At 41.9% G+C, this 27,027-nt stretch overlaps 1 protein-coding gene across 3 annotated transcripts in view; it reads left to right on the forward strand.

Annotated features, from left to right (window-relative positions):
- fto (FTO alpha-ketoglutarate dependent dioxygenase) overlaps window positions 1-27,027 on the forward strand; it is a 154,359-nt gene that overhangs the window by 52,905 nt on the left and 74,427 nt on the right. For all 3 annotated transcript variants that reach the window (XM_061745874.1, XM_061745884.1, XM_061745895.1), the window contains exon 8: window positions 12,036-12,160. In XM_061745874.1, the coding sequence (XP_061601858.1) occupies window positions 12,036-12,160 (125 nt within the window). The remainder of the gene's footprint in view (window positions 1-12,035; window positions 12,161-27,027) is intronic.

The following is a 27,027-nucleotide window of genomic DNA, read 5'->3' on the forward strand; positions in this document are numbered from 1 at the left end:
GCTCAGTTTAATCGCATTCAGCGTGGACGGCGGCGTTGGCTGCAGGGCCCGGGCTTCCTCCCGTGTCATACCAACCCGACGAGAAGGAGGGAGAGAGGGCTAGATCCATGGATGAGGGTGTGCGATTGTTAGAAAGTGCCTTGATGGGGGGATAAAGTATGAAAAGATGAAAGAGACATCGCCGAAACATCTCATGGCAAATCCTGCCCCTCTTCCAGCTGATGAAGAGACATTACTAACCAGCACTCGACGGATAATTCCTCTGCAACTTTGATCCAGGTGTAATTGTTTACTCTTGCCGGCAGTCACGTCGAGTTAAACTCATCCTTTTCTCACCGTAAGCTAAGAATGGACCTGTAAACCATTATTTTTGAGTAATGTGTTGAATATTTGGCAAGAGTTTCAGGACGCTCTTGAAAAGGAGATTTCGAATCTCAACAAGGTTCTTATGGTTAAATAAAGGTTGAAAGAATGTCCTGCTCTTGATATTATTACGCAAATTCATCCTCTATTTATTTGTACAGCATGTAGTCAAAGTCACAGTCTCCCCGGGCTTTATTTCCCCTCCACACCAAGTGAAACAATAAATGAAGCCAATAGTTAAAATGAAAACCTCAATGTAAACAGATTACAGACGAAGCGTAATCAGGGACAAAAAGACAACATATCTTGTTCGGGGTCTAACAAGGCCGTCTGATGTTTGGTACGGAGGTCAACAACTACATTGGCAAAGGAAGTGAAACAGTGTCTTTGACTGCGTTTACATTCAGTCAATAACAATTTTAAAACCCGAATATTGGCAATAACCCGAATTTGCACGGCTATGTAAACGCCAATAACCCCTTTGAATAACCCGAGTTTGCTCGCAAGGAATCTTGGTCTTTTGAGTCCAGGAAGTACTTCTAAACACGGCGAAACGCAAGACCACGCCACACTTTTGGAGTGAGGAGGAGACTAATCACTTCATAAATGTAATGAAGGATATGAACATTTTGGCATTTGGCACCGGGATAGCGAGAATTAAAAGAAGGTGAGGGAAAAGTTGCGCGAAGCAGCATTTGTTTTGAATTTGGATACAAGAAGAAGAAGCGGAAATGACGGAATTGCGTCATCACGTTCTCCGTGCGTCGCTGGTTTGATCCAGATATACCAAATGATTAATTACCATGTATACAGGGATAACCCTGTTAGCTCACGCATGTAAAGGGAATATTCCGAATGTTTCAGTAACCAGAATATTAGCAATAACCCGAATTTTGACTGCATGTAAACGTAGTCAGTGTGATCCAACATAAAAGTGGGCACTGTCACGCCACGTATCATGGCGGAGAGCGGTGCACTTTGGTCTGTAAATCGATTCCCTTCATCGAAGGAAGGAGTCCAATGAGACGGCCTAGTCGAGCTGCGTAGACAAACGTACCGACTGGTGTGTGCCTGCCTGACTCACCGATCCCCAAGTGACCATGTGTGCGTCTGTGTGCGTCACAAAGACCGACTCGACTCGCCTCCACTCGATTTGGCGCCTTTTCCACTAGGGGTCTAACCTGCCGAGTAGATACTTTTCTGTAACTACTCTGCCGACGTTCTAATCGGGCTGAGTCGGGCTGCATCTGACGTCATCACACTACAGGCCACTGATTGGTCAGGGAGTTGGCCCAATCCCACAATCGAGTACGTCACAGCAGCTTCGCTCCAACCCCGCCTACATCTGATCTGGGTATTGAAAAGAAACGAGGGCAAGGCGAGTAGGCACTAGTGTAAAAGCGCCATAACAGTACCCGTGTAACCCCGGACCGTTTTAACTTTCATCCTCTGATGTGCACATTGTCAGAAAAATAATAAGCAGATGCTTTCTTTGAAATATTTAACACAAAAGTCCAACCGCTGACTCTTCAATTTAGTGCAGTTTTCTTCTGTCTTTAAAAAGAAGGCCCGTCAGTATGAAGAGGATGTCTTGGCCGATCAAACTTGAGAAGTGTGTTTTAACACATGTAACATGTGTCTCCTTTTCCCACCAACAGTACTTTTTCTTTTTTAACATTCGCAGAGCTACACTTCTCGATCTCAGCGCATGGCCACTGCTGCGCTTCTCCTGCAGATAGACCGATCTAATGGTTGATGTTAAATGGGTGAGATGTAGGACAGTGTAATTAACGCTAGTCCTTTAGCAGGCCCCGCCTAACTCTGCTGGGAGTGCCAGATATAGCGCTCATTAATTCCTATTTGTGTGTAATGAGAGGGTCATGTTGGATGTAATAAATGGCTCTTTTATTTGGGCGAGAGCTGCAGGGCAGCATCCTCTCCTGGCTAACAGTCTCATAAACACCCTTTAGCCGCTCTCATCAGCCTCCCTGGGCGAGAAGCAATCTCTCGCTCTCTCTCTCACACACACACACACGCACGCACGCACGCACGCACGCACGCACGCATGCACGCGCACACACACACGCACGCACACACACGAGCACACCCACATACACACACAAGAGCGACGGTGCACTGAGTAAATAAGTGGAAATATCAGCAGGTCTTTTTTTTCTCACCAGCGGTTATTAAGAGCAACTGTATGTCAAACCTTTGACAGTTTTTAGGATTGTTCTTCACATTTTAAGACCGATAACAATCATCAGAAACATACAAGAACCAGTTCATTGTTTTTTTTTTTTTCCTTTTCAGTTTTGTCAATTGATAAATCACTTGATCTTCTTTTTTAGTTATTAATTTTTTTAATGGCAGCGTGTTTTCAAAGAACAGATTGTTTGAAAAAACCCTCCGGGGCTGTTTTCAGATGGTGATTAAACGCAACACTCTTGCATTGAATGTTGGACACTTTTGAGGAAAGCTTAACTAAAAATACAACCACCAAGCCAACACAAATGTCACAGTGAGAACTCCCTGAGCTTTTGGCTATGAGCAACACAACTTGGTGCAGATCTTGTGCCTCATTGCAGTGATGTAACTCATGCCTAAGTGTGCTACGTCTCACTTTTAATTTCATTTGCTTAATTAGATTATATCAGTGTACTCCCAAATCTTTCCAGAGTGTATACAGCTTTGTTGAACATGCATTATTAAATGCAAAAGCTTTTAGAGTATCCTCAGCTTCCTTGCACGACTGACAGAGACAGCATCTTTGGAGTATGTGAGTTCATAATCCAGTTAAATGTAACTGCTGCAGAGTGTGTGCTGTTGTTTATCACTGGGTGGCTTTTTTTTTTGCTATGGAGAGAATTGGCTGACTAGTCTTTGAATTAAAACATTCAGGACATGACATGAAAAGATGCAGCAAAGTGTGATAACCTCAAACCTTAATGGGTTTAAAAGTAACCAACAATGAGTGATGACAACGGAGGCTCAGAGTCGAAAGACGGACCGATATGTTTAATTCCTTCCCACCTTTCAGGTTATCTTTACACACCGCCTTTCTTTATGATGCTGGACAGACCTCACGGTGTTAGATAACCACATAGAACCTCTTGCCAGGGAACCTTTGACTTTAAAGATCCCGATCTGTTGCATTTACAGCACAGCCATTCTTTTTCACTGTACCTACGCTGTAATTCATGTTTAATGTCAGTCATGAAATTTAAGGAGGCCTGTATATTTTCACCACAGCAGCTCCATGGTTCCCAGCCAGATGCAAAACGTGAAGAATCCCAGCTTTCTTGTACTTCTTGAGGTCAAGCGAAGGTTTGTTGGCAATTCATTTTAGGAGGCCCCAAAACAACGTCACAAAAAATCCCCCAAAAAAACAGCTGGCACCTGCAATCTGACGCATGCTGCCGTGTGTGTAACACTTTAAGTTTGGACCCCAGTCAGCGAAATGCTTTTTCTACTTTCAGGAGAAGCCGATCACAATCTGGTATCTTGCCATAATCTAGACTCAGCTTTCATGTATCGAGAGGGAGAAAGGGGGTTTTAAGAGAGCCAAAGGTGCTTCGGTATCACATTCATCGCAGACATCTCTGTCCAGCTCTGTCTTCATTGTCCTGAATTAGTGAAAGCGCCTTGCAAAGCTCTCTTGTGATGGATGGATTGCGCATTCAATGCAGTCTGCTCCGGAGTTTGCAGAAGTGCATGTGTAGCCCCTGTCCCAGTGTGCTGGAAAGCTCATTCAGACTCAAAACCGTGTGGCTTAACCATTAATCCAGCCGGATCCACACTCCTTATCATGAGACAGAAACAAAAGCCATTGCAAGAGAAAAAACAACAAAAAAAAAACAACCAAAAAACAGGCCGGTGAATTTTGATGCGGTATTTGTGGGCCCATTGGACGACGTGACAACAGATTTGCCTTTTCTTCACACCACAGAAAAAGAGAGCGCCATAAAAGGCTGCCAGTTCTGCTTCATTTGACACTGTGCAAAGCATATGTCCGTCCATCCTGCTTGTATACCGTCCAGAAGATGGACTGCCTGAAGGGCCAAAGAAAGCGTCCCTGCCCACTTGAGTGTGCCACAAAGCCTTCAAACAGAATCACTTGCCGGGGGTCTTTCCTTTTCGGGACCGTCTCTATTTCTTCCAGCCCTTTGTCACTTCAAACATGTTACTCTGATGTTTCAGACACATTTTTCTAATGTTTTACACTCCATATAATCTGCTGTGTGTAGCAAAGCCTATTTTACTGGCTGACATAATTGATGGTGGCCGGGACCTCGCAAAGGTCAACCCAGCAGAAAGGCCTCGGTTTGTGTCACCATGGAGATTGCGAGAGCGCATCAGCGCACCCACACTTAACCTCCCAGACACACACACACACACAACACGCACGCACCCTCACACACAGGGAAAAATAGTCCGCTCTCGATGTCTCTATAAGAAGCCAGAGGGATCTTTTTTTTTAAATAAAAGCCAAATTGTATTGATTTGAATGCCACATTTTTGGAGATCTTGCACAATATTTAAGAGTGTGCTGTGTAGTTAACAAGGCTACATGTCACAATGGATGTATAATGATCTAAATAGTATCGTTAGGTTCTTCAGTACCATACAAGGATTGGAGATGCAAAATATCTAAACAAGCCATGTTCTTAATGGTCCTTTGAAGTCGATCTGCAGCACATTTCAGTTGTAAAAAGTGCTCAAAGTTGCAGTTTAATTCAGAAAACGCACAAACACACGAAGTAGGAAACTGCCTTGCATCATCTTTGAGGAAAACATTTCTCTCGAACCTGCTTCTCTCGTTTTCTGCGCTGTTTGCTCTGATAAATCAAAGGTGGCACAGCTTCAAAGTCTGGCAGACAACCCTTACCAGCAGTGCTGACACCCTTCATTCTTTCCCACATACACACACACACACACACACACACACTAACACAGTCACACGTACACACTCTCACACTGCCAATCCCACGTAACAGAAGCTGATTAAATTTAATTTCAGAAAATCTTCGATTTTTAAGCCATCTGTTATCATGTGACTACAATGAGATGGTTTAATAAAAGAAAGAGAAAAAAAACTAGACGCACGCACAGATTTTATGACTTTGGGTTTAATGTCACAGAAAAGTCCCTTCCAAAGCTAATTTAGAGCGAGAGAGTCCCTCAGATGGCACAGTTACTCTTCGGCAGCACAAGGCCGACGCAGATGGATCCCTCGTCCAGACTGGAGCTGGCCTTGGCAGGATCACAACTCCCCTGTTGTTTATATCGGTGAGCAGAGGCTATCCATTACCCAGAACAAGGTGCCTGATGCCTTTTACCAGTGGCGGTCAAATGGATATTGGTCTTTCATATTAAAGGGTAGAGGGACATGCATGCAGCCGCGGGTCTGCCAAACTCCCACTCCCAGGGCCAATTAAATCAGGTGCGAGACACACTGAGTTTAAATTGTGGCTAAGGTCCCCGTCGCTAATATGCCAGAAGAGGCCAGGTTATGGAGAAATGCTGGTACATGGCAAAACTGACAACACAGGTTTCAAATTTGAAAAATTCACGTCATTTTATGGTCTGAAAAATGTGATTCTGCAGCCAAGTGCCCATTCTCATTCACTCACAGTGACTCGGAGTATGAACTAGCATCGTAAGCAGATGGGTTGGATTAAAACCAGCAGAGCTCAGAGCCACTGACATGGCAGCCACGACAGTTCAGTCACCTTATTTTAATTAATGGATATAATAAAACCAACAAACATTCCTTTTCTCTTCACATAGCTCTTCAAACTGTGCAAAGTGCTGTGCAGAATAAACAGTTGACATCAGTAGGACAGGAGTGTCTGCTGACCTGGTGCAAATCCTACTGGCAGGGAGACGGGCGTGCAGATTGCCCGTCTGAGAGATGCTCTTTCTTCCATCGTGGCACTTTAACACCGGCCACCAGCCAAAACTCAGGAATGTTTGTTGTTACTGGTGAGTTTTGTTTACCCCATTCCTCTCTAGGTGGTGATCTGTCGCTAGGAAGCCTATTCTGGTCCAGAAATCTCCCCTGTCTACCAAACTAGTTAAGAAGGAAGGGCAGTTTTGGGGACTTGTCAGCGTCTGTGGCCCCGCAACCGTAGAGGGTTTCTTATATTACAGAGTGCCAGTAGGGTTAAAGAGGTTAAGAGTACTCTGGGACTCCTGAAAGTCCTGGTCTAAAGTCAGCTTAGACGTTTCATGGGGTGTTAATAGTCTCTCAGACGCTGTGGTGGTCAAGCTAGAAGCTAGAGTTTTATGGAGTGTAAACTTTCAGTTCTGTACGCATCTTTTTTCCCCCCACTTTTCCTGCATCTGAGCTCCGCGGTTCATACGTATCCATAGACAGCGATTCTGTGAAGTTCTACATCATGTTGCACTGTGTGCAGCAACAGTATTCCCATTGTGTTATTCTGTGTTGAATGAATGACATGTTGTTATGTGATAGAATAGACAGATGCTTGTTGGTGTTAAGATAGAGCCTTGGCTCGAGGTGTTAGTGAGCTGCCCCAGGCTGCCCTCCAGCCAGCCTTCGCATGGAACACTATCATCACTCTAACTCTCCAGAAACCAAATTACCACCTCAGCCTGGCTGCGTGTTTGTTTACCTGCCCTGCCTCTGCACAGGGGCGGACATGTTTATGCCTATCTGTAGTCAAGGAGACAGAGTTGAATTTGGGGTCTGGGACTCGGCGGGGGTAAGGGTACCAATGTTCCTCTTGTCCTCTCATTCACCTCTGGATGTTGCCCGGGTCAGGGGGACAGCTCTGGTCATCGCTAGGCTGATAGAGGTGGATGCTGAGGACAGTTACTGTCATCGAGGGGCAAATAGAAGGGAAGAGCGGGCTGACTGGTGCTAACGCTGGCTCAGAGATAAAGGACCGGGCTCTGGCTGAGGCTGACCAGTAAACAACCAGTGGGGTGCCTAAATGGCCTGGAGATCTGCCCGAGGCTAAACCTGAAGGCCTCTCTCAGCACTGGGCCTTCTAAACACAAGATCTTATGAGCGTGCGCGCTCGGGCACGCAGCCACCCATACACACAGTTCCAGTGGAAAGACGTCTGCCGACATGCACACACACCTGATTAGCAGCACATTCATGTTCACGATGAAAAAAACATCAGAAGAAACAACTAGATATGCAAATCACAGGTTGTAAATTAAAGATGAAAAGGTTTTAAATGAAAAAGATGAGCAGATTCGAGTCTGTATTTCATGACACGTAGTGTAGTCCCGATCACGTGATTTTCAAAACATCGGCCAAAAAAGTATTGGGACATACCTAGTTATTAATGTTTTTAATATATATTAATTATTAAATCGTTTTATAATTGTATTTAACAATACAGACAGTTGATGTGTGTTTATTATAAGATATTGATTTTGGGCAGCGCCGGCGGCTGGAAGTGACGTTTGTGCTGGAGGGGGAGAGAAGCGTGGCTAACAGAAAGCTAACAACAGCTAGCTTACGATAGATAAACGGAGACAATGTCTTAAAGTTTTAAAAAGAAAGAAAAGTTGTCGGAGAAAAGTGACTGTAGTGTTATGTAAATGATTATCCGTTACTCTTTAATCATCTCTTGGTCCACTTTATTGACTCTCGGTGACAACACAACACAGGGATGACGCACTGCTATTTTGCGGCTGGTGTTACGGTCTAAAGGGTCCGTCTCTGAACAACCACACTTGGTTCCTACGCTCTGCGTGACATCATTACAACACAGTGACAGAAAACTATAACAGCCGCAATGAATAGCTGCTGCTATTCATTTCATCCTGTTGAGAATTCTGCACTAAGGTTAAACCAAAATGTATTTTGATTTTCTTATTGATTGTGAGTTTGACTGGATGTCATTCAACTTTTGAACCTAGTAGGTAAACTAACTCTTTTGAAATGACATTTTTTTTTTTTTTATTGCACTATTCTGCACTTTTTGTTTTAGTTTACAATTTTATGTTTATACATTTTGTGGCACCAGTGCTGATACGCTTTGTTTTGATTCAATGATGCAGTCAGTGAAAAGAAATATATGTCCATGTTGGAGAGAGTGGACAATAAAAGAAACTTGGGACAATTTGAGTTTTAGTCCTTTCTTTTTTTCTTACTTAATTCATTACCAAAATGTATCTGATCTGGAAAAAGTATCGGAATTGTAACGGGAGAGAAAAAAAGTGATCGGATCGGGAAAAATCGGGATCGGCAGATACTCAAACTCAAGTGGTCGGGATCGGATCGGGAGCTAAAAATCCTGATCGGGACAACCCTAATGACAAGTATCATCACCATTAAGATCAGGATCATCATCATCATCTTCATGAGCATCTTCATCACATCTTCATCATGAAGGAGATCTTCGACAACCCTGATTGTTCTCCCTACAGCGGTGGTTCAGCAACGGAGTGTCTTCAGATCTGCTGTAACACACACCGCGACAGGAGATCCTTCCTGCCCACAGCTACAAACCTCCACAATGAATCTCCGAAGAGACTGAACTCATGACGACTGCAACAATTAATTTCCCTTTTGGGGATTGGTTAGGATTTAGACCGCGATACTAATTCCTGATTATGCTAATGCCTTTAAATGGACATTCTAACGAGTGCACACACACACACACACACACACACACACACACACACACACACACACACACACACACACACACACACACACACACACACACACACACACACACACACACACACACACACACACAAAGCCCTCTAGCACAGTCGAAATGGGTAAATAACTCAAACATATTCATTTTACATTGTTAATCTCACTCCTGTACAGGAATGCAGGAGAGGAACCGGATAAACCCCTTTCAAAATAAAACACGTCAAAATAAGAGCACCGCTAGTGTCTTTAACTTAAAGAACTTGGAACAGGGATTAATAACGTATTTTGAATTGAATTGGACAAGATCATCATCGTCATCATCATCATCATCATCATCATCATCATCATCATCATCATCATCATCATCATCATCATCATCATCATCATCATCATCATCATCATCATCATCATCATCATCATCATCATCATCATCATCATCATCATCATCAGGATTATCATCAGCAACAACTTAAAGGAAGAGGAGTTGTCGGTACTTTTTTACAGCGTTAACCGTGCCGGAGCATTTCTGCACGTTTGATATTTCACTGCTGTGAATTTCCATCCATATTTTCCCCTGAATGATCATCGGTTTTACCCACTTCCACGGCATACATTGATGACGTCATCACACCCGTTCATGGAACAATCCAACAGTTTAATTAATGTTATTTTTTTTTATTTGACTTAGTATTTCTCAGTATATACTGTAACTGATGTCATTTTCCCTTATTAATAGTACTAAATATGCTAAATAGTGCTTATTAAAGTACTATTAAGTACTATTCAACTCATTTTACAGTCAATTAGCATCAATTATATGGCTTCTTTGAAAGTGCTTGTGCTCTTTTTTACGATACTATCTTCCAACTTTGAGATGACTTGAAGTGAACTCCGAATCACGTGGGAAGCAGGTTTCAGATCAGCTGCTAGTCACTTACTCTGTCACCGTTGTGCTTGAAACGTTGATCGTGGCACTGCGCTGCCAGCATGGCAGTGATTTCTACCAGTCGAGATATGTGATAGAGCCTGAATCCACTTTCTGGTACTTTCTCAGCATGTCACTCATCGCGGGAGGACAGAGTTTGATCCAAACTGAGAGACACAGTTTCCAGAGCGAGTACAGCCAGCGCTGCCTCCTCCCGGTCACTGTAATCTTTGGTGTCGCCTCAGAGTCAGGTGTAATCACTCACACGCCGCTACATGTTTTGACACCTGTCCTGTGTGGTGCAGAGGAAGTAAGCATATTACTCCTCCTCTTTGAAAACATTTGCACAGACAATCAAAGTTATCGTCACATGAATTAAGACAGACAGGAGGATTGTCAAAAAGGGATTAAAAAAGAGGGAGAAGAGACGAAATGAGGGTTCCCTCATATTGTGGTGGGGGGCTTTTTTTTGAAAGAAGGTTGGATGACTGGGGAGGCAAGTCACTGTTAATGGGAAGAAATGAACGTGCTTGACTGGTGGATGTGACAGGAAGAGACTGTTCTTAACAAGGCGTCAGAGTCAGTCAGAGTTACAGATCCATCACTTCTCCAATGCTCAGGAAAGGGAGGGGGCATTTAAGGATATTCAGAGAGGGAGAGGAATCTGTGATGGGTTGAGAGAAAGAGGGAGACGTTGAGGGGAAAGAGGGATTTGAGTGCGGCTGACAGCACTGCATTTAATTTGGGCTGCCAGATCCTTTTTCATTTGACTCCCTCTCAACCAGCTTAGAGGCTGTGGAGGACTTGGAGGCGAAGGTTTGCCAGGATGTCTCCGATTAGCAGTGATGTGCCACGTCACACTTAAGCCGGCCTGTAATTCATGTTCAACAGGGGGATACTCACACATTACACTATGCTGTGCAGGACGTGATTAATTGACTCACACTCTAATATTGGGTGTAATTTGCCCATCCTCTGATGTGAAACTGACTTTATACTAGACTTACTGTATGCCGCCGTCCCGGGGATGCTATAATTGAGTCTTGGCTCAGATATGTGTGATTTCTACACTGAGGATGGATGCTCAAGGGTGCTGGGACAAACTTCATGTTGTCTTTCCACGTAACCCCTTACTGTTGAACATTTTGGGGAAGACTTATTAAAGTCATGTCATTTTGATATACATGTAGTCAGAGTCAGAGTTCATGCTAACTATTTTAAGGTGAGCCTTATGTTTTGATTTGTAAATGGTACTAATGTGAAATAGGGCTGTTCGATTAATCGATTTTAAATCGTAATTGCGATTATGTAATTAGAACGATGTTAAAACGTGAAAATCGTAAAATCGACATATTAATGATTGATACCATATTAATGATTGATGGAAATACCTCTCAATACCTGCGACAAGTGCCCCATCGGAGAGGCTCTTTATTGTAGGAGGGGGCGTTGTAACATGCCACCGGGCATCCCTCAAGCCAGATGCCGTAGACTGGCTCGTGTTCCTTGCAAAAAACTTGCAAATGTGAATAGCAAATGTAATGACTTACATTACACACCTCTACCTCCTTCATGGGTTGCATTATTATTTAGCATGCAAAGACCCAGTTTAGTTTAATTAGAAAATGTCTTGTTTTATTTAATTGGAAATATAAATTACTGTATGTTTGCAAGTGCTGATTTGCTGATTTTTTTTTTCAGAGATAAAACTTATATTAATATTTTATCATATTTTTTAAAACTTTTTTTCAACTTATTTTACAGAGTTTTGCACTTTATTCATTCATTTTTGGTTTAATAAGAGCAAAGTTTGCACTTAAAGCCCAATGGGGCAAATGTTCAATAAAAAAACAGCATATTTGAAATCATTTCTTTGCCTTTTGTCAATTCACAAAATAATCGTAATCGTAATCGAAAATCGGATTTTGAGAGAAAAAAATCGAGATTTTATTTTTGGGCAAAATCGAACAGCCCTAATGTGAAATAATATTCCAGTGGGATATTTTTTTCCCCAGTGATTCAGGTGCTGCTCTATTTCACACATACAGTGTTTTCATTTAGTTCTCACTTGTTTTCAATCTCTGCTCCTGTTTTCAGACGATGCTCTTCCTGGGCACAGTAGAGGAGGAAGACCAAGCAGGGGAGGGGAGGAGGGAGATGGCAGAAACCCTGCTGTCTGCCCTGACAGACAGACACCAGCAAAGACAGACATGGAGAGACAGGTAACACAATGTACCACCAACTTTAGCTGGTGCCTTAGGCAGGTGAAGAAACGCCAGGAAGTACGTATGAGGCCCGTCTCATATTTAAAATGAAGAGATTACACACGAATCTGAAAGTGTCACTGGAGACCTGTTTGGAAACTGCTTCATAATTACAGATGTAGTTGTGGACCGGACTTGAAGTGCAACTGTAGTGATGCTCCTCAGACTCGTTGGCGAGAAGGTTTTACCTTCTTTACAAGGTGATGGAAAAACTGCACATCTTCTCTAAAGATAGTGATTAAACAAAAATATATTCTATTCGATTATATTACCGGTATATTTTATTCAAGTCTAAGTCCACTCTGGTCTAATCTCATCTGCATGTGCATTTCCTTTGTAGTTGCTTGACTTTGGTGAAGCCCATTCATGAAATTCATGAGTCAAAGTTTTCAGGTCCCTGTGGCCTTTTCACATTTTTCTTTACAATAACAATGCAACATTGTATATATAGATAAAGTATGTATATATATATATATATATATATATATATATATATATATACACACACACAGACCAATTGTGGGGGTATCTGCCATCTCGATCTTGATGTAGGGACAATAAAACATTGGTTATGTGACCCAAGCTTAAAGAGGGGAACTGCTCCAGAATGGTTGAGTATTGCTGTCCTTTAGTGAATTTTACATATTTTTCCAAATCTTTCCAATTTGGAATAGTAGGTTTGGCCAAACCGAGTAATCTGTGATGAAGGGACTGAGTCCGAAAGGTAACCAACAAGCAAATGGCTGCAACCAGCGTTTCTTTGAAGACCTTTGAGAATGACAGCCATCGATGCAGCACTCCATCATTCAGAACTTTATGGCAGAGTGGTCAGACTGAAGTCATTTCTCACTAAAAGGCACTTGACAGTCTCCTTGAACATTTGCAGCAGGCCCCTGAGCAACCTTCAAACTATGATAAACCAAAGCCTCTGATCTAATAAAGCTGAGGTTGAAATATTTGACCTCGATTCTTGATGACGTGCGTGTGGAGAGAACCAGACACCAATCGTTCCCTTATTAATACCACGCTGATAGCAAAACACGGCGATAGCGGCATCATGGTATCGGGGGATTTTATATTTATTTATATGGCGACCTGCAGCTCGCGGGAGACTTGTTGAGAAAGAAGAAAAATGGATGCAAAACAAATAAAAAAAAGGTTTGGACAGCAAACCCCTTTTAACATGTTAAGTGTCTCAGGTAAGAATGAATGTTTACATTTAACATACGTTGACCAAAAACATACCACCACAAAATACCAAGAGTGGCTTCAGGAGAGCTGTGGAGTCAGATCTGGCGGTATCTGGCAGGAACTGGCGCTGCATTGATTTCCATGTATTCTTTGGTTCAACTTAAATATTTTAGCCAAGAAGAAAGCCAAAGATTTGAAAGGAAAATGTAGGCCAAGCTTTTGAGGTTACTTCTCAACAGAGGTGTCAAGTAACAAAGTACAAATACTTAGTTACCTTACTTAAGTAGAAATTTTGATTATCTATACTTCACTGGAGTAATTATTTTTCAGACGACTTTTTACTTTTACTCCTTACATTTTCACGCAATTATCTGTACTTTTTACTCCTTACATTTTAAAAACAGCCTCGTTACTCTATTTCATTTCGGCCTTTAAAAAAAACTATCCAGTTAAATTGCTCCATCCGGATAGAGTGAATTTGGTTGTGGTTGTTTCAGATGTTCTTGTCCAGTTTTGTTCTTACATCCGTTCCCTCAGATTCCTGCAACTAAACTTGGATGTACATTCCAATAAAGGTTAGGATAAATGATAACATGCCTCTGAAGTTTGACTTTTTGCACCATTACAATACTTATAGGCAATAGTCATCATATCTTCTGCTCTCTGAAACACATGTTAATGCTCAATAGTACACACAGGCTTTTTTTCCCCCTTACATTACTTTTACTTTTATACTTTAAGTAGTTTTGAAACCAGTACTTTTATACTTTTACTTGAGTAAAAAACTTGAGTTGATACTTCAACTTCTACAGGAGTATTTTTAAACTCTAGTATCTATATTTCTACCTGAGTAATGAATGTGAATACTTTTGACACCTCTGCTTCTCAAAAAGTCTGCTTATTTGAAACGCTCCTTTGTCATCGTTTATTATTGTGTGTATCAATAAGAGGAAAGATGAACTGAGCCCGTTTGTAGATAGGTCCTGAACCCAATTCATTTTAAACAACTTGAAAAGGTTGTCACAGTTTTCTTATGCATTGTATGCTCTCTGATGGAGAGGAAAGTTCAACTAAAATATTTACTCAAAAGTACATTTTGACTGGGTTTCACTCAAATAAAACCATATCCAACACCATATTAGATTTCTGGGACGTTAAGAGTTAACGCCTATGATGTTCGTAGTGTCAGTAGGCCTTTACTAACATTCAGCCTGACCTGATAAACAGACGGTATCGTTTTGTGACAGCAGGAAGTTAAAGTCAAACACAAAAGTACATCAATGACAAACAGCAAATTGATCACATACAATATCCTATCTTTTAAATCAGTGTGGAAATGCTTCATTACAGCGTCTGCATCATCAAACAACATTATCAGGGGGGATCTCGTTGCTTCTCTGTGGCTTCAGCGTGCATTTGTGATTCATTTTAAAGAGCTGATGTGAATTCCTCAGATCCATTTGAGTGGTTGCTGTCTGTTTTTTCTTTCTTTTTCTTTTTTTTTTGTTGTGGTACTGGCAGCTATCACAGTGACACGTATGTCTCGGATAAGGCCGCTCACTTCCTTCCCTCCTGATAAAGCCAGAGAGCGCAGGGATTAAAGCCCTGGACCATTCATTCAGATAAAGAAGGGCCTCACACTTGCAACGCTGCATTATTTTAGCTGTTCACTTTCTCAGTCACCCTCCACCTCAACGCCGCCGAGGGGGGGCACGCACCAACGCCTGGCGTACATGTTTTTTCACCAGCGCTGCCTTCCCATATGTTTGGCTGCTTATTGTCTCTTTCAACAGATCTGACCTCAGTGTGACACGCGCTCAATCCACACACTTGAAATTCCTGGTGGAGATATATTTTCTTTTGGAAAATACTTATTAACTTCCCGCTGTGACGATGCCCTTATCTTTCCGTGCCCACCCCCCCCTCTTTGTTTTGACTTGTCCCCTCTAGTTGACCCATTGCTGTGTTCCGTCCAGATGAGGCTTGTAAACAGGCTGTTTCCACACACCTTGCTCTGCAGTGTCGACGCCCAGAGCCTCACAGCTCTGATGTGGGTCCTGCGCTGATAATACATTCCTGCTGCATGTGCTGAAAGCTAGAAACCATCTCACCATCAGCACTGACCCCCCCCGTCCCCGTCCTGGCCAGACCACCACCCACAATGTTACCACCTACTAACCACGTCTCACCCTAGACTTTGCTCAGCCCACCCTAAGATCCTGACAAGACGCATCACAGACTGGGGCAGGAAATGTTGTGGGCCCTTGTCGGCGGGGAAGACAGACATTTACTCTATCAGCAGTGGAAGACTGATGAGATTAGTTTTGGTGGAGGGCAAGCCTCCCGCACTATATGTTTGAACTCCAGCTGCTCCTGATACCTCCTCTTCCCTTTACATGCTTTTAATGTCTATTCCTAACCTTCTCCGTCCCCACTTACAAAAAAGCCAGGGGTCATCCTGTCAAGTGGTTGTCAACAGATAGCATTTGTTCAAAACTAAACACATGGCTACGTGCAATGTTAAGTGAGACGTGCTGGTGCTGATTAGGGATTTGCTGCTGATGAGGGTCAAGGATTGGCTTTTTCTAGTTCCTGGCAGAAGTAGAGGAACATTAAGATCTCTGTGCTTCGTACTAAGAGGCATTTTGAGTTTAAAATATACTACATTATGCAATGAGACACTTAGTGAGAGGATTTGTTTTATATCAGTAATATGCATTCAAAGCATCATTCATTTTCATTTGTTATTAGTGTGTTGGCTCCTTTTGCTGCCTTTTCATACTTGACTGCATAATTATCTTGAACACAATAATCAACAGGCAAGTTTTCATTATGACACTGTTCGCCGTTTCCATGGCTTCCAATCAGCGCATTATACTTGGAGAAGGATGGTTTCAAAAAGAAAACAAAACAACAAAAACTTGATTGATGACTCTTGCCCAGGGGCCTATAAACATGCACAACCAGCACTGATTGATTAAGTTTACTGACTTTTGTTACTTAAATACCAGTTAAAGCAGCACTCTACGCTATGGAACCCGCTGCCATTTTATGTCCCCGGGACATTTTTAGTGGAAGCAAGAAGGAGAGAGGGAGAAATTGGACCCGATGACCAGTGGTTCTTCTCGGTTGACATATAGGCACTCAGCGTGAGTGATGCCCCGGCTCACACTGCGAGCAGAAGCAGTCCATTCATTCACCGTGAGCCAACAAAGTTATGAGGGCTTTTTTATTCTTATGAGCTTTTCTGGTAACTGGGTTTTCCCGATGCACATGGCAAATTCTTTGATAGATGCTGCCCTCCGTGTACCTTCGCTAAATGTCCCACGAGTACCCTGAAGTAGATGGATTGTCATGTGGGTGGGTGACTGTATGGCAGTAGCAGCTCAGTATGCCATACAGGAAGTGCAGAGCGAAGAGCAAGGCAGCCTCCAGGGAACAGGGAACCTATCTTATTAGAATAGGAAATGGCACAGGCCAGTGGCATCAGAGATGCTCAGGGATTTAAAAAAATCATAGATCATGTTTCACACCTATGCAATTACAGGTAATGAGGTATTCCTGTTGGGAGTGCATGTATGGAAAATGCTTTCAGTGTCAGTTTTTGATGCTTTCTTCAATTTGTTTGTTTACAGTAAGGCTACCCTTGAACCCCTTTGGATGAAGGTCAATTTAACCTGGTTTTTAAATTATGCAAAGGGGTTTTGTGAGGGCACTTTTCTCACTCTTACCCCGGGGGTTGTTGTGAAGGGAACAGTTTTTGGTGGGAACTCTTGAACATGATTTGTGTCTGGACTGTTTCTGACCTCTTGAGTTGACTGAGCCGGCACAAACTATAGCTTCCTCTAAGCCAGTGTTTCCCAACCTTTTTTTCTTGGAGCCCCCCCTACTTGTGTCTAAGACCAGCCAGGCCCCCCGACCCGTACGTACTAGCACCAAAATAGTCTTTAATTGAAAAAATTAACATTAATTATGTTTTTTTGATACATTTCTCTTTGGTTTACTCTGTATACATATGACTTTGTTTTTCTCCAATGTCACCAATGTATAAAATACGCATAAAAGGACATAAAAATATTTCTGAAAAATGTCTCTCTTAATATGAGACCAACATTTTTTAACATTTTTCCTTTAACAACCTGTCGGAGTAGATTAAATGTTGAGTAATGATATAATAATAAGGAATTAAATCATTTGCTGTGTTGGTCACCAGTGTATAAAAAACACAAAAAATATTCAAGACATTCATAAATTATTCCTAACAATGTCTTATGAATGACTCATTCGCAAATATAATTTTTACAACTGCATATCCTCAAAGCAGACAAAGTTTCGCACCCCCCCAGAGATCTCTGGCGCCTCCCCAGGGGGGGCCCGGACCCCAGGTTGGGAGACACTGCTCTAAGCCATTAACGTGTCTCTTATACTGTTCAAGGAAGTTTTTCTCTTTATTATTTCTCCATTTTTGATCAAATGAATCTATCCTTATCGACAGGCTATTTGCCTCTGGCTTTCTAGGTTGCTGTAATTAAATTACTTCTTAAAAAAAGCTGTTGCAAGCTTATTACAGACCTTTATCCAATTTCCCTTCTTGTTTCTAAAGTTCTTTAAAAAAAACTGCTGCAAATCAGCTAATTAACCATTTGCATAGAAAATATTTGTCTGAAGAGTTTCAGTCGGGATTCAGATAACAACATAGTACAGAACTGTACAGGACTGATGAAAGTTACCAAAAATCTCGTGGCCTCCGATGGTGGACTTGTGTCTGTGCTTGTCCTGTTAGAACTAACTGCTGGATTTGATACAGTTGATTAATTACTTAACTTATATTATAGATTACAGTTTTGTTCATGTTAATGAGAAGTCTTGACATACACCAGAGTTAGTTATGGTATTCCACATGGTTCTGTAGTTGGGCTCTTACTTTTCTCTCTACATATGCTTCCATTAGGTACTATCAGTGTTGGGCAAGTTACATCCAAAATATAATACATTATATATTACTAGTTACTGTCATTTGAAAGTAATTAGTTACATTACAATATTACTATATCTGAATTGTAATGCGTTACACTACTTGTGTATTACTTTTGAGTTACTTTCAACAAAATAGCAAAAAAAGATAAATCTTGTCCCACTGGCAGATTTTTCTACTTATTTCAAGTGAAAATTTACTTGAAACAGGTGAAAATTGTCAAATAAGTTATTTTTCTGGTGTTATTTTTCTGGTGCTGACTCTAAATGTTGAAATAGCAGTAAAACCACATTCATTGATGAAATGACATAAGGGATGGAAAGGAGGGATGGCAGTTTTACAGGGGGGATGATTTGGACCGTTTTTATTTCAGGGGGGATGATTTGGACCGTTTTTATTTCAGGGGGGGGGTGATTTGGACCGTTTTAATTTCAGGGGGGGTGCCATCACATCACCCCTCATCCCCCCTCAACTCGAATACTGCTCACACGGAACTCAGAACTTCTTCATAAATAACTCCCAGAGAGAAAAAAAACACCAGCAAGCTAACAAACAAACCAATAAAGCTCTCAGAGTTAACAAAACGAACCAGCAATCAACAATTCAATTTTTATACAACTCGCAGCTGTTTAACCTCTCCTCCTGATGGGCTGCAGGTGTGGTTTAAGGCTGATTTATGGTTCCGCGTTACACCAACGCAGGCCATACGCCGTGGGTTACGCGAACTACTGCGTACCCTACGGCGAAAGCTCTGCGTCGATTTAACGCGGAACCATAAATCCGCTCTCACAGCGCGACTGACTGTGAGCCCGGCTCGTGCTGCTCGCCGCGCGCAGCTCCTCGCCGACTCTGCGCTCATATATATTTAATAAATGTATAAAGCCCATATATTAATAAAGCCTGACTTGGCCGAGCCCTAACGCTGAGACCATGGTAGATTTAAGTTACACGCGGACACGCCGCACTGTTGACTTTTCCCTGCCGGCTCTGCACACTGAACAGTCCCCACACAAACAGTGTCCAGCGGCGCTACGTTCCGCCGTGCTGCGTTCCCAACGCTTTTTTCTGTTGTCGGGATGTCTCGCGGACGCGGTGTTGGTGAATTCTTTAAAAAACAACAGCTAAACGGGTTAAAATGCGTTGTAACGCGCGTTACTTAGATTGTAACGAGTAAAATATTACCGAAAATGTATTAGTAATGCGTTATATTACTGCGTTACAGCAAATAGTAATACATTACTGTAATTGCGTTACTTTTGTAACGCGTTACCCCCAACACTGGGTACTATTATAGGGTAGCATGGCATAAATGTTCATTGATATTCAGATGATACTCAGCTATACCTATCTATGAAGTCAGATGAGATCTGTAAACCAGTTGAACTGCAAACATGTATGAATGACATAAAGACCTAGACGACTGCGAATCTCCTGCTATCAAACTCGATTATCACTGAGGTGGTTGTTTTTAGACCTGAGAACTTAAGAAATAGACTATCTAGTCATTTAGTAACTGGTGGAATTACTCTGGCATTTAGTACTACTTTGAGGAACCTTGGAGTTATTTTTGGACAGGATTTGTCCTTAATATCCCACATAGAACAAGCTTCTGGTGCTGCTTTTTGTTTCACCATTATAATATTATACATTTTAAATATTATAAATATAAGGAACCTAATATATCAGAGTGATGCATTAAAAAAAAACTAGCTTTTCCATTTGTTACTTCAGAAATGGACTGCTTCAATTATATGCGAGTAGGATGTCCAAAAATGATTGTGAACAGTCTTCTGCTGATGCGGTATGCTGCAGTAAGAATTCTGATGAGGAATAGCTGGAAAGATCAAATTCCTCCAATCTTAGCTTCCCTTCATTGGGTTCCTGTTAAATTCAGGTTAGAATTTAAAATGATTCTCATATATTAAGGCAACTACAAACGCATGGAGTGCTGCTGGGTGTAAAAAAGAGTGTACTTCAGGTGCTCTTCGGCATGGGGATCCAAAAGATTCAAAAACAAGAAAAAGCCGAGGCACTCATGAAGTTAGAAAAATATAAAAGGCCTTTATTAAATCATGGCTTACAAAAAGTTAAAATGCCTGGAAAAAGTTAAAATGCCAACATGTTTTGGCCATGTAGGCCTTCCTCAAGGCAGATAGCAAAGTCTTTGCTTCATGAGTGCCTCGGCTTTTTCTTGTTTTTGATTCTCATATATAATGGCTTTAAGGGCCTATCTTCCTCTTATCCTAAGGAACTCATAGTTCCATAGCATCTCGATAGAACGATTTGCTCTCAAACGGCAGGCTTACTTGTGGTTCCTAGAGTTTTCAAAATGATAAACTTGTGTTGACTCTCAAGGTTCCTGAGAGTCACTTCTCTGTCCAACAGGAAAAAAAGAGAAAAAAACAACGAGAAAAGCTTTGTCACAGTCGGCAAGAAAACACTTAACGGAACAGCTGCAAGTTTTGTTCTGACCATGCAAACTGCTGTAGGCTTTGTAAGGTCATTATATGATAATGAAAATCATTACAGAATTACATGGGGGTTTAGGACATGAGAACAGCAGGGAGGGGAGAGGAGGGCCACATTGGGTTTGATAAATGGACTGTGAAGGTGCCCATCTGGCCCTCTGTGGCTTTTTCTTCCTGCTCTTTTATCCACTCTTGTCCTTTACTACCTCTCTTTCATTCCCCTCTTCTGTTCTCCAGCGGGCCAGTCTCGGAGCGAGCCAGCCTGTAGTGAAAGATTAACAGAGTGCAAGCCCATCTCACCTCTTTGGAGGAAAATAAGAAGAGGGGAGACAGGCGGAGGTGTTTATGACCTAAAGCAGGGTTTGTGCCTGACTTGGCAAACCCCGTCCTCCCATGTCTTCATTTTGAATGGTAGGAGAGTCGGCAGCCATTGACCTTTGGCATCGGAAACAGTTGGGCAGCTCGGGGTGTGTGAATTGGCGTGATTTGGAGGTATGGGGTAGTAATACATTACAAAGATAAAAAAAAAGGTTCTTTCCATTCATGCCATTGTCTTTGTTGGCTTTTACAATAGAAAAAAAAGGAAAACAAAGATGTCAGCCACAAACAAGATTGCATTATAGCAGCTTTTGGTTGTCATACAAAGGTTTCTCATGGTGCATGAGGTACAGCGCAGATGTGTGGAAAAAGGTGATACATGATTTAAAAAGCGTGTAGTTCCATCTGTTTATATACTGTGTTACTGATAGGGATATCAAGCAATTACATTTTTAAATCATGATTAATTGCATGACTATATCCATTGAATTAATTATGATTAATTACAGATTAATCCCAAATGTATTTTTTTTTTTTTTTGGCCTAGCCTTTCAAGAATGTGGCACTGTTGACAGCATTCAATAAAGTTTGATTAAAAAAAGGGTCACAACAAACATATGTTGATAGAGGTTGCCAATGAAATGTATTAAATCCCTCATAATCATGTCTAGTTGGGCTCAGGTGGTTCATGAGGTGTTGTGTGTAGAAATACATATCAGACTGATGCAAAGCTTCAACGTTGTCACTGTCGATCATCGATGTTGGTCCAGTAAAAGCAGAATAGCTGCTGGGCTATGTGCAAAGCTTCAGTGAAGACTAAGAATACTATCAGGAAAGATTACTTAATACTACAAGATTAAGTAATCTTGATTTCCTGGATCGTAGGGTGCCACATCATCCACAGTAACATTCTTAGTGACTGTTGGATGAATGTGATCTTTTGAGAACTATTGACACACTAAGCAATGAATGATTTCCTCTTCTTCATTTGCAGGTTGCATGGCAAACCACATAAATTGTGTACCAGGAGTGTAATTATACAGTAAGATAAGATAAGATAATCCTTTAATAGTCCCACAGAGGGGAGATTTGCAGTTTACAGCAGCAAAGGGGATAGTGCAAAAACAAGAGGCATCAATAGAAAAGTAATAACACAGTAATAATAACACACTATAAACAGTAAACTGGTATATACAATAATAATAATAATAATAATAAGAAAAATAAATAATAAGAAATACTAGTATATAAAAAAATAACAGACGGATATTTACAGATGGATATTTACATAATTGCAGTAAATGAGTATAATAGTGACCGTTTAAGGTGAGATTGCGTTTCAACATTTTTATCACTTTTACTTCAATTCAATTACTTCAATAATTATTAACATTTGTACTTTGTTTTGAACCTGGTCTTTATTTATTATTGATTTTTTTTAAATATTCTCTTATAATTTGACTTCTGTAACACTTTCACAAACAAAAGTCCAAGTCCCCGAGGAAGCCGCCGAACAAGTCAGGGTGTCACTATATTAGCTGTACTCTCACAGTTTGTGGCGTGGTACATCTGTTGCCTGTGTTTATTACTTTTCTCCAAACTGTGGAGAGTTAGTAAGGTCTTTATCCCGGGACAAAGAAAACATCAGATGACATGGCAAGCCGAGTCAAAGGATAGAGAGGGAGGTCCACGTGTCCACAGCTGCACTCATCACTCGGCTGCCCAGCGCGACCCATGACCCGCGGGGCTGTCTCCCAGCCTCCATCAGCTTTGTGTTTCCCCCCATTGTCATCATCTCTTGTCCTCACCTGGATGGGCTGCTGTTATACAAAAAGTCCATTCTGTCATCAAAACCGAGGGTCACCAGGGGCCAAAGGGGACTGGGAGGGGTTGAAGCCGTGCCCAACCGAGGATGACCCCACCAGTGTTGTCAGCTACCAGTTGCATCCCTGTGGAGATGCATAGTGACTCCGAGAAAAAAAAAAAAAAAAAGAACTGAGACATTCGTCGGCTGGCACTTCATTCCCATAGTGGTGACATTTCTTTTGTGCTGTCCATGACAGACCCCACCCCGACTCCTGCACTGGGGCGGGATAGGGAGCGGGGAGACAATGGAGGCCCTTCCATCCCAGATGGGAGTTGGAAATATTGTCGGTGTCATGCCCACACTAAAGATGGACAGATCGCAGCCTTGTGTAATGTAGCCAAATGAGCTCCTCAAAGCCCTTAAGTGGAGGCATCTGCTGTTTAACTCACTCAAAGGTTTTATTGACACTCATTACGATCTTCAGTGAAGACATCATCTGGTCATTTGTTATTGCAAAGGCAGTAAGCAGTGAGTAATACATATTTAAAACAAAAAAATAACAATGTTCCTTTAAATACATGTGTAAACACATGACCTTTGACTAATAAAGTGCCTTAACTTAAGCGGTTTTTGCAAATTTGTCAAATAATATCTTGCGTCCTGCACGTGAAGGGAGCGAGAGCATGATAAAAAGCTAAGTTTAATGGCATGGCAGCTGCAAGCGCAGACATTAAGATCAGCTATGCCTGAAATTCAATATTGATTTCAGCACTGCTGGACAGTCCTTTTGTTTGTTTATGAAAAAGGGGTCACATGAGACGAGACTGACAAATCAGGGAACGTGATAAAAACCCATTCATGAAGTGAAAGTGGGTGTCTGCATCACTGTGAAACACAACACTGGAGATTTCAAAGTGACACGGAGCCAGACCTGTTTCCAAAAGTATTTTTTTTTAGGTGTCCTTGACTACAGAAGAAGTGTGGATGCCTCGTGTAAATGTAAAAAACGCTTTGCCCGGTCATACGTAAGTGGAAATACACCTTAAGAGTAGGGCTGGGCGATGTGGACCAAAAGTCATATCTCGATATTTTCTAGCTGAATGGCGATACTCGATATATATCGATATTTTTTCTGTGCCATAATTGGGGTTTCCCCCAAAACATTATAGCATAGCATCTCTGTTAGCTTCATTTTTTTCTGAGGCAAACCCTTAAAAAAACAGTCAGTTTTAATACATAGCCTCGTGCCAAATGTCACACAGGTTCCTTTATTAACAGAGGTCTGCACAATATCAAAATGTATAAAACAAATGAAATAAAAATAAACTGCCTGCATATATAGAATAAAAATGCTTCTTGAATAAAATCAAAACAAATATCCCTTTCCTGCATAACAATTAAATTAAAATACACTGTGCAATTAATACAATGTAGACAGTAACAGGCAGACTTTTCCACTGAGGTTGACAGTTGTGCAAAACATTTGTGCAAATCTCAAATAAAACATTCAAGTCAATTTGTCACAAAATAAGCTATATCAAAATCATAAAAAAAAAAAAAAGATTTTTTTTTTTAAATCGATATAAACGATATTGTCTCGTACCATATCGCGTTTGAAAATATATCGATATATATTAAAATCTCGATATATCGCCCATCCCTACTTAAGAGGGAAATGTAATTATGTTTTCATGGTGTGGGATCCGGTTGCACATCACATGCACGTGTTTGGGAACTAGGTGAGATGAGTACGGTGAAGTGAAGGTGGTGGTGTTGCTTGGACTGGTACCAAACAGCATTCTGGTTGAGTCTCGGGCTGACTGGGCGGGTTGTCAGCGGCGCTCGTGTGTTGTAAGCTGCGTTAGTTTGAGGTGACGGGTTAATCAGATGTCTCAGATGGCAGGCCCATACTTTCCTCTTCACCACTCCCCCGGCTGTGAGAGCAGCACACACGAGCCTCGCTCAGTCTATTTTGCTTGGCATAAGTTGCCAGCCAAAAGTGTTGCTGGCTGCGTTCATGCTTTCCTTTACCTCAAGGCTTTTATTCCACCTGCACGTGGAACTCTCCACCCACAACCCTTTTCTTTTTCTCTCCCGACTCTTGCTTTGTGCCACGTATGTTTGCAAACGTCCCCATTGCCGTGTTTACTTGATTCAGGGCACCGAAGGAGAAAACAAATAAGGGCATGTCATATTCCTCTTTCATCACCAGCCAGCCTGTAATTAACGCGAGTGCAGTGGTTAGCTTCAAATGCTGTCGTGTAATTTGTCTGTCTTTATCTAAAACATGTCTGTGTGGTCCCTAAGGTCGGGTACGGCGGGGCAGCGAGATCGCCTGTGGCCTCGTTGTTTGTGAGGTGTCTGTTTGATTGTAAATTATGAATTCTTTTCCCGTGCACCCAGCCCCTATTAAGCAATCAGTCAGTTATGCATGACACGACCTGACCTCAGCAGAACCTCACAGCTGCGATCGTCTTCCCAATCCTAGTTCGCTCCCAGGCTGGGAAGTACACCAGAGTACTGTATGTCTTATTCTTACAGGAATGCGCTTTGAACGGGATGACTGATGCTTCTATTTCTTTACCTTCTACTTACTGTGCAAACAAGTTCTACCCATATAAATATGCGCTTGCTTATATTTTGCCCCGGTCCCTCAAAGAAGTCAATAATTAGCCAGTGAGCTACACGCTTTCTCTCGTTCCGCGGTTATGTGTGGGATTGGTACGTTTGCAACAAACACCCCCACTATGTTATAAATCTCCGCTTATTCCCGCCTTGCATCACAATCGCCTGAAATTATTTACAGGTTCGAAACAAAACAGCCCTCTCATAATTACGCCTTTCGCAGCTTGTCGATGGAATGCGGCACGGAAAGGGAAAATGGGAGTTTAAAATGCTCTTAAAAGTCCCACAGACATTTAAACACACTTGTTGCAGGCACAGTTCCCTATTAAAGGCTGCCTTTTTTAATATGGAAACAAGAGTTCTGTTTGGAAAAGACAATGTGGTGAGTTTTTGGAGGTCGGAAGAGTGATTTGGGCCTGTTTCACTGGTAATCAGGCAAACCAGGACATTCTTTCTGGTCAGACCCAACATCCCAGAGAGCTGATAGAGTATGATTGCGCAAAGATATGTGGCAGGGAATAAAAAAAAAAAAAAAAGGAGGCAAGAATGTAGCATTTTGAAATGATGAAGGTTATTCTCACCAAAACACAGTCCTCATTTTAATTAGACGTGCACTTGGATGGATTTGAGCACACTTCCTTAAAGAGCATGAAATGCAACTTTGCCAGTCCCCATTCTATACTGAATAAACTTTACTGTTGTGGTGACTTAGCTAATGAGCATGAGTACCACTATTACACTGAATAGTGTAGGGCTCAATAAAGATACTGGAAATGTGCACAACAGATGTCTGTAAAGTTTTAGATTGAATTTTGTGTATGGTTTGCTACAGACATGTGCCTTGAAGTTAATTGTTTTGTGCAGATATGCTGCGTAATCACAAAACTAACTGCAGTTATGAATGTGCTGTTGGACGCTATGCATGTACTCTACGTGCTCTGACTTAAAAAAAAAAAAAAACATGCACACACACACACACACACACATGTACGCACACATATGCACTTCCCCCCTCCTCCCCATCTTTCTCCCCTCCTCTGTTAATTATAACCTACACTGCAGGAACACTTCATTTCATTGCAAGCATATTGTCTCTTCAAGGCTGGCAGGCAGGTCATAAATTATCCTGAAGGTGAGGATGGAAGTTGGAGGAGATAGTTATGAAAATTTCATCTGTCTGCCGTAGCGGCCACAGCTGCTCCTGTCACAAGCCGTGTGCTGGAGGAATTACACCGGGTCAGCGTGTGTGCGTATACGCATGCATGTGGGTGCGCCCCCTCACTTTCCTGCACACGCGTGAGTGTTTGAGCACGTGTGAGCGGTTACGGCGTACGCAAATATACGTCACGCACATGTACCTCTGTGTAGCGCCTCGCTCGTGCCTGCGCCGGGATGTCGCTGGGCCGGCGCGTACTGTACAGCAGGTTGCTCAGGTAGGACC

The sequence above is a fragment of the Cololabis saira genome, chromosome 2 (assembly GCF_033807715.1).
Source record: "Cololabis saira isolate AMF1-May2022 chromosome 2, fColSai1.1, whole genome shotgun sequence".
Classification (NCBI taxonomy): domain Eukaryota; kingdom Metazoa; phylum Chordata; class Actinopteri; order Beloniformes; family Belonidae; genus Cololabis; species Cololabis saira.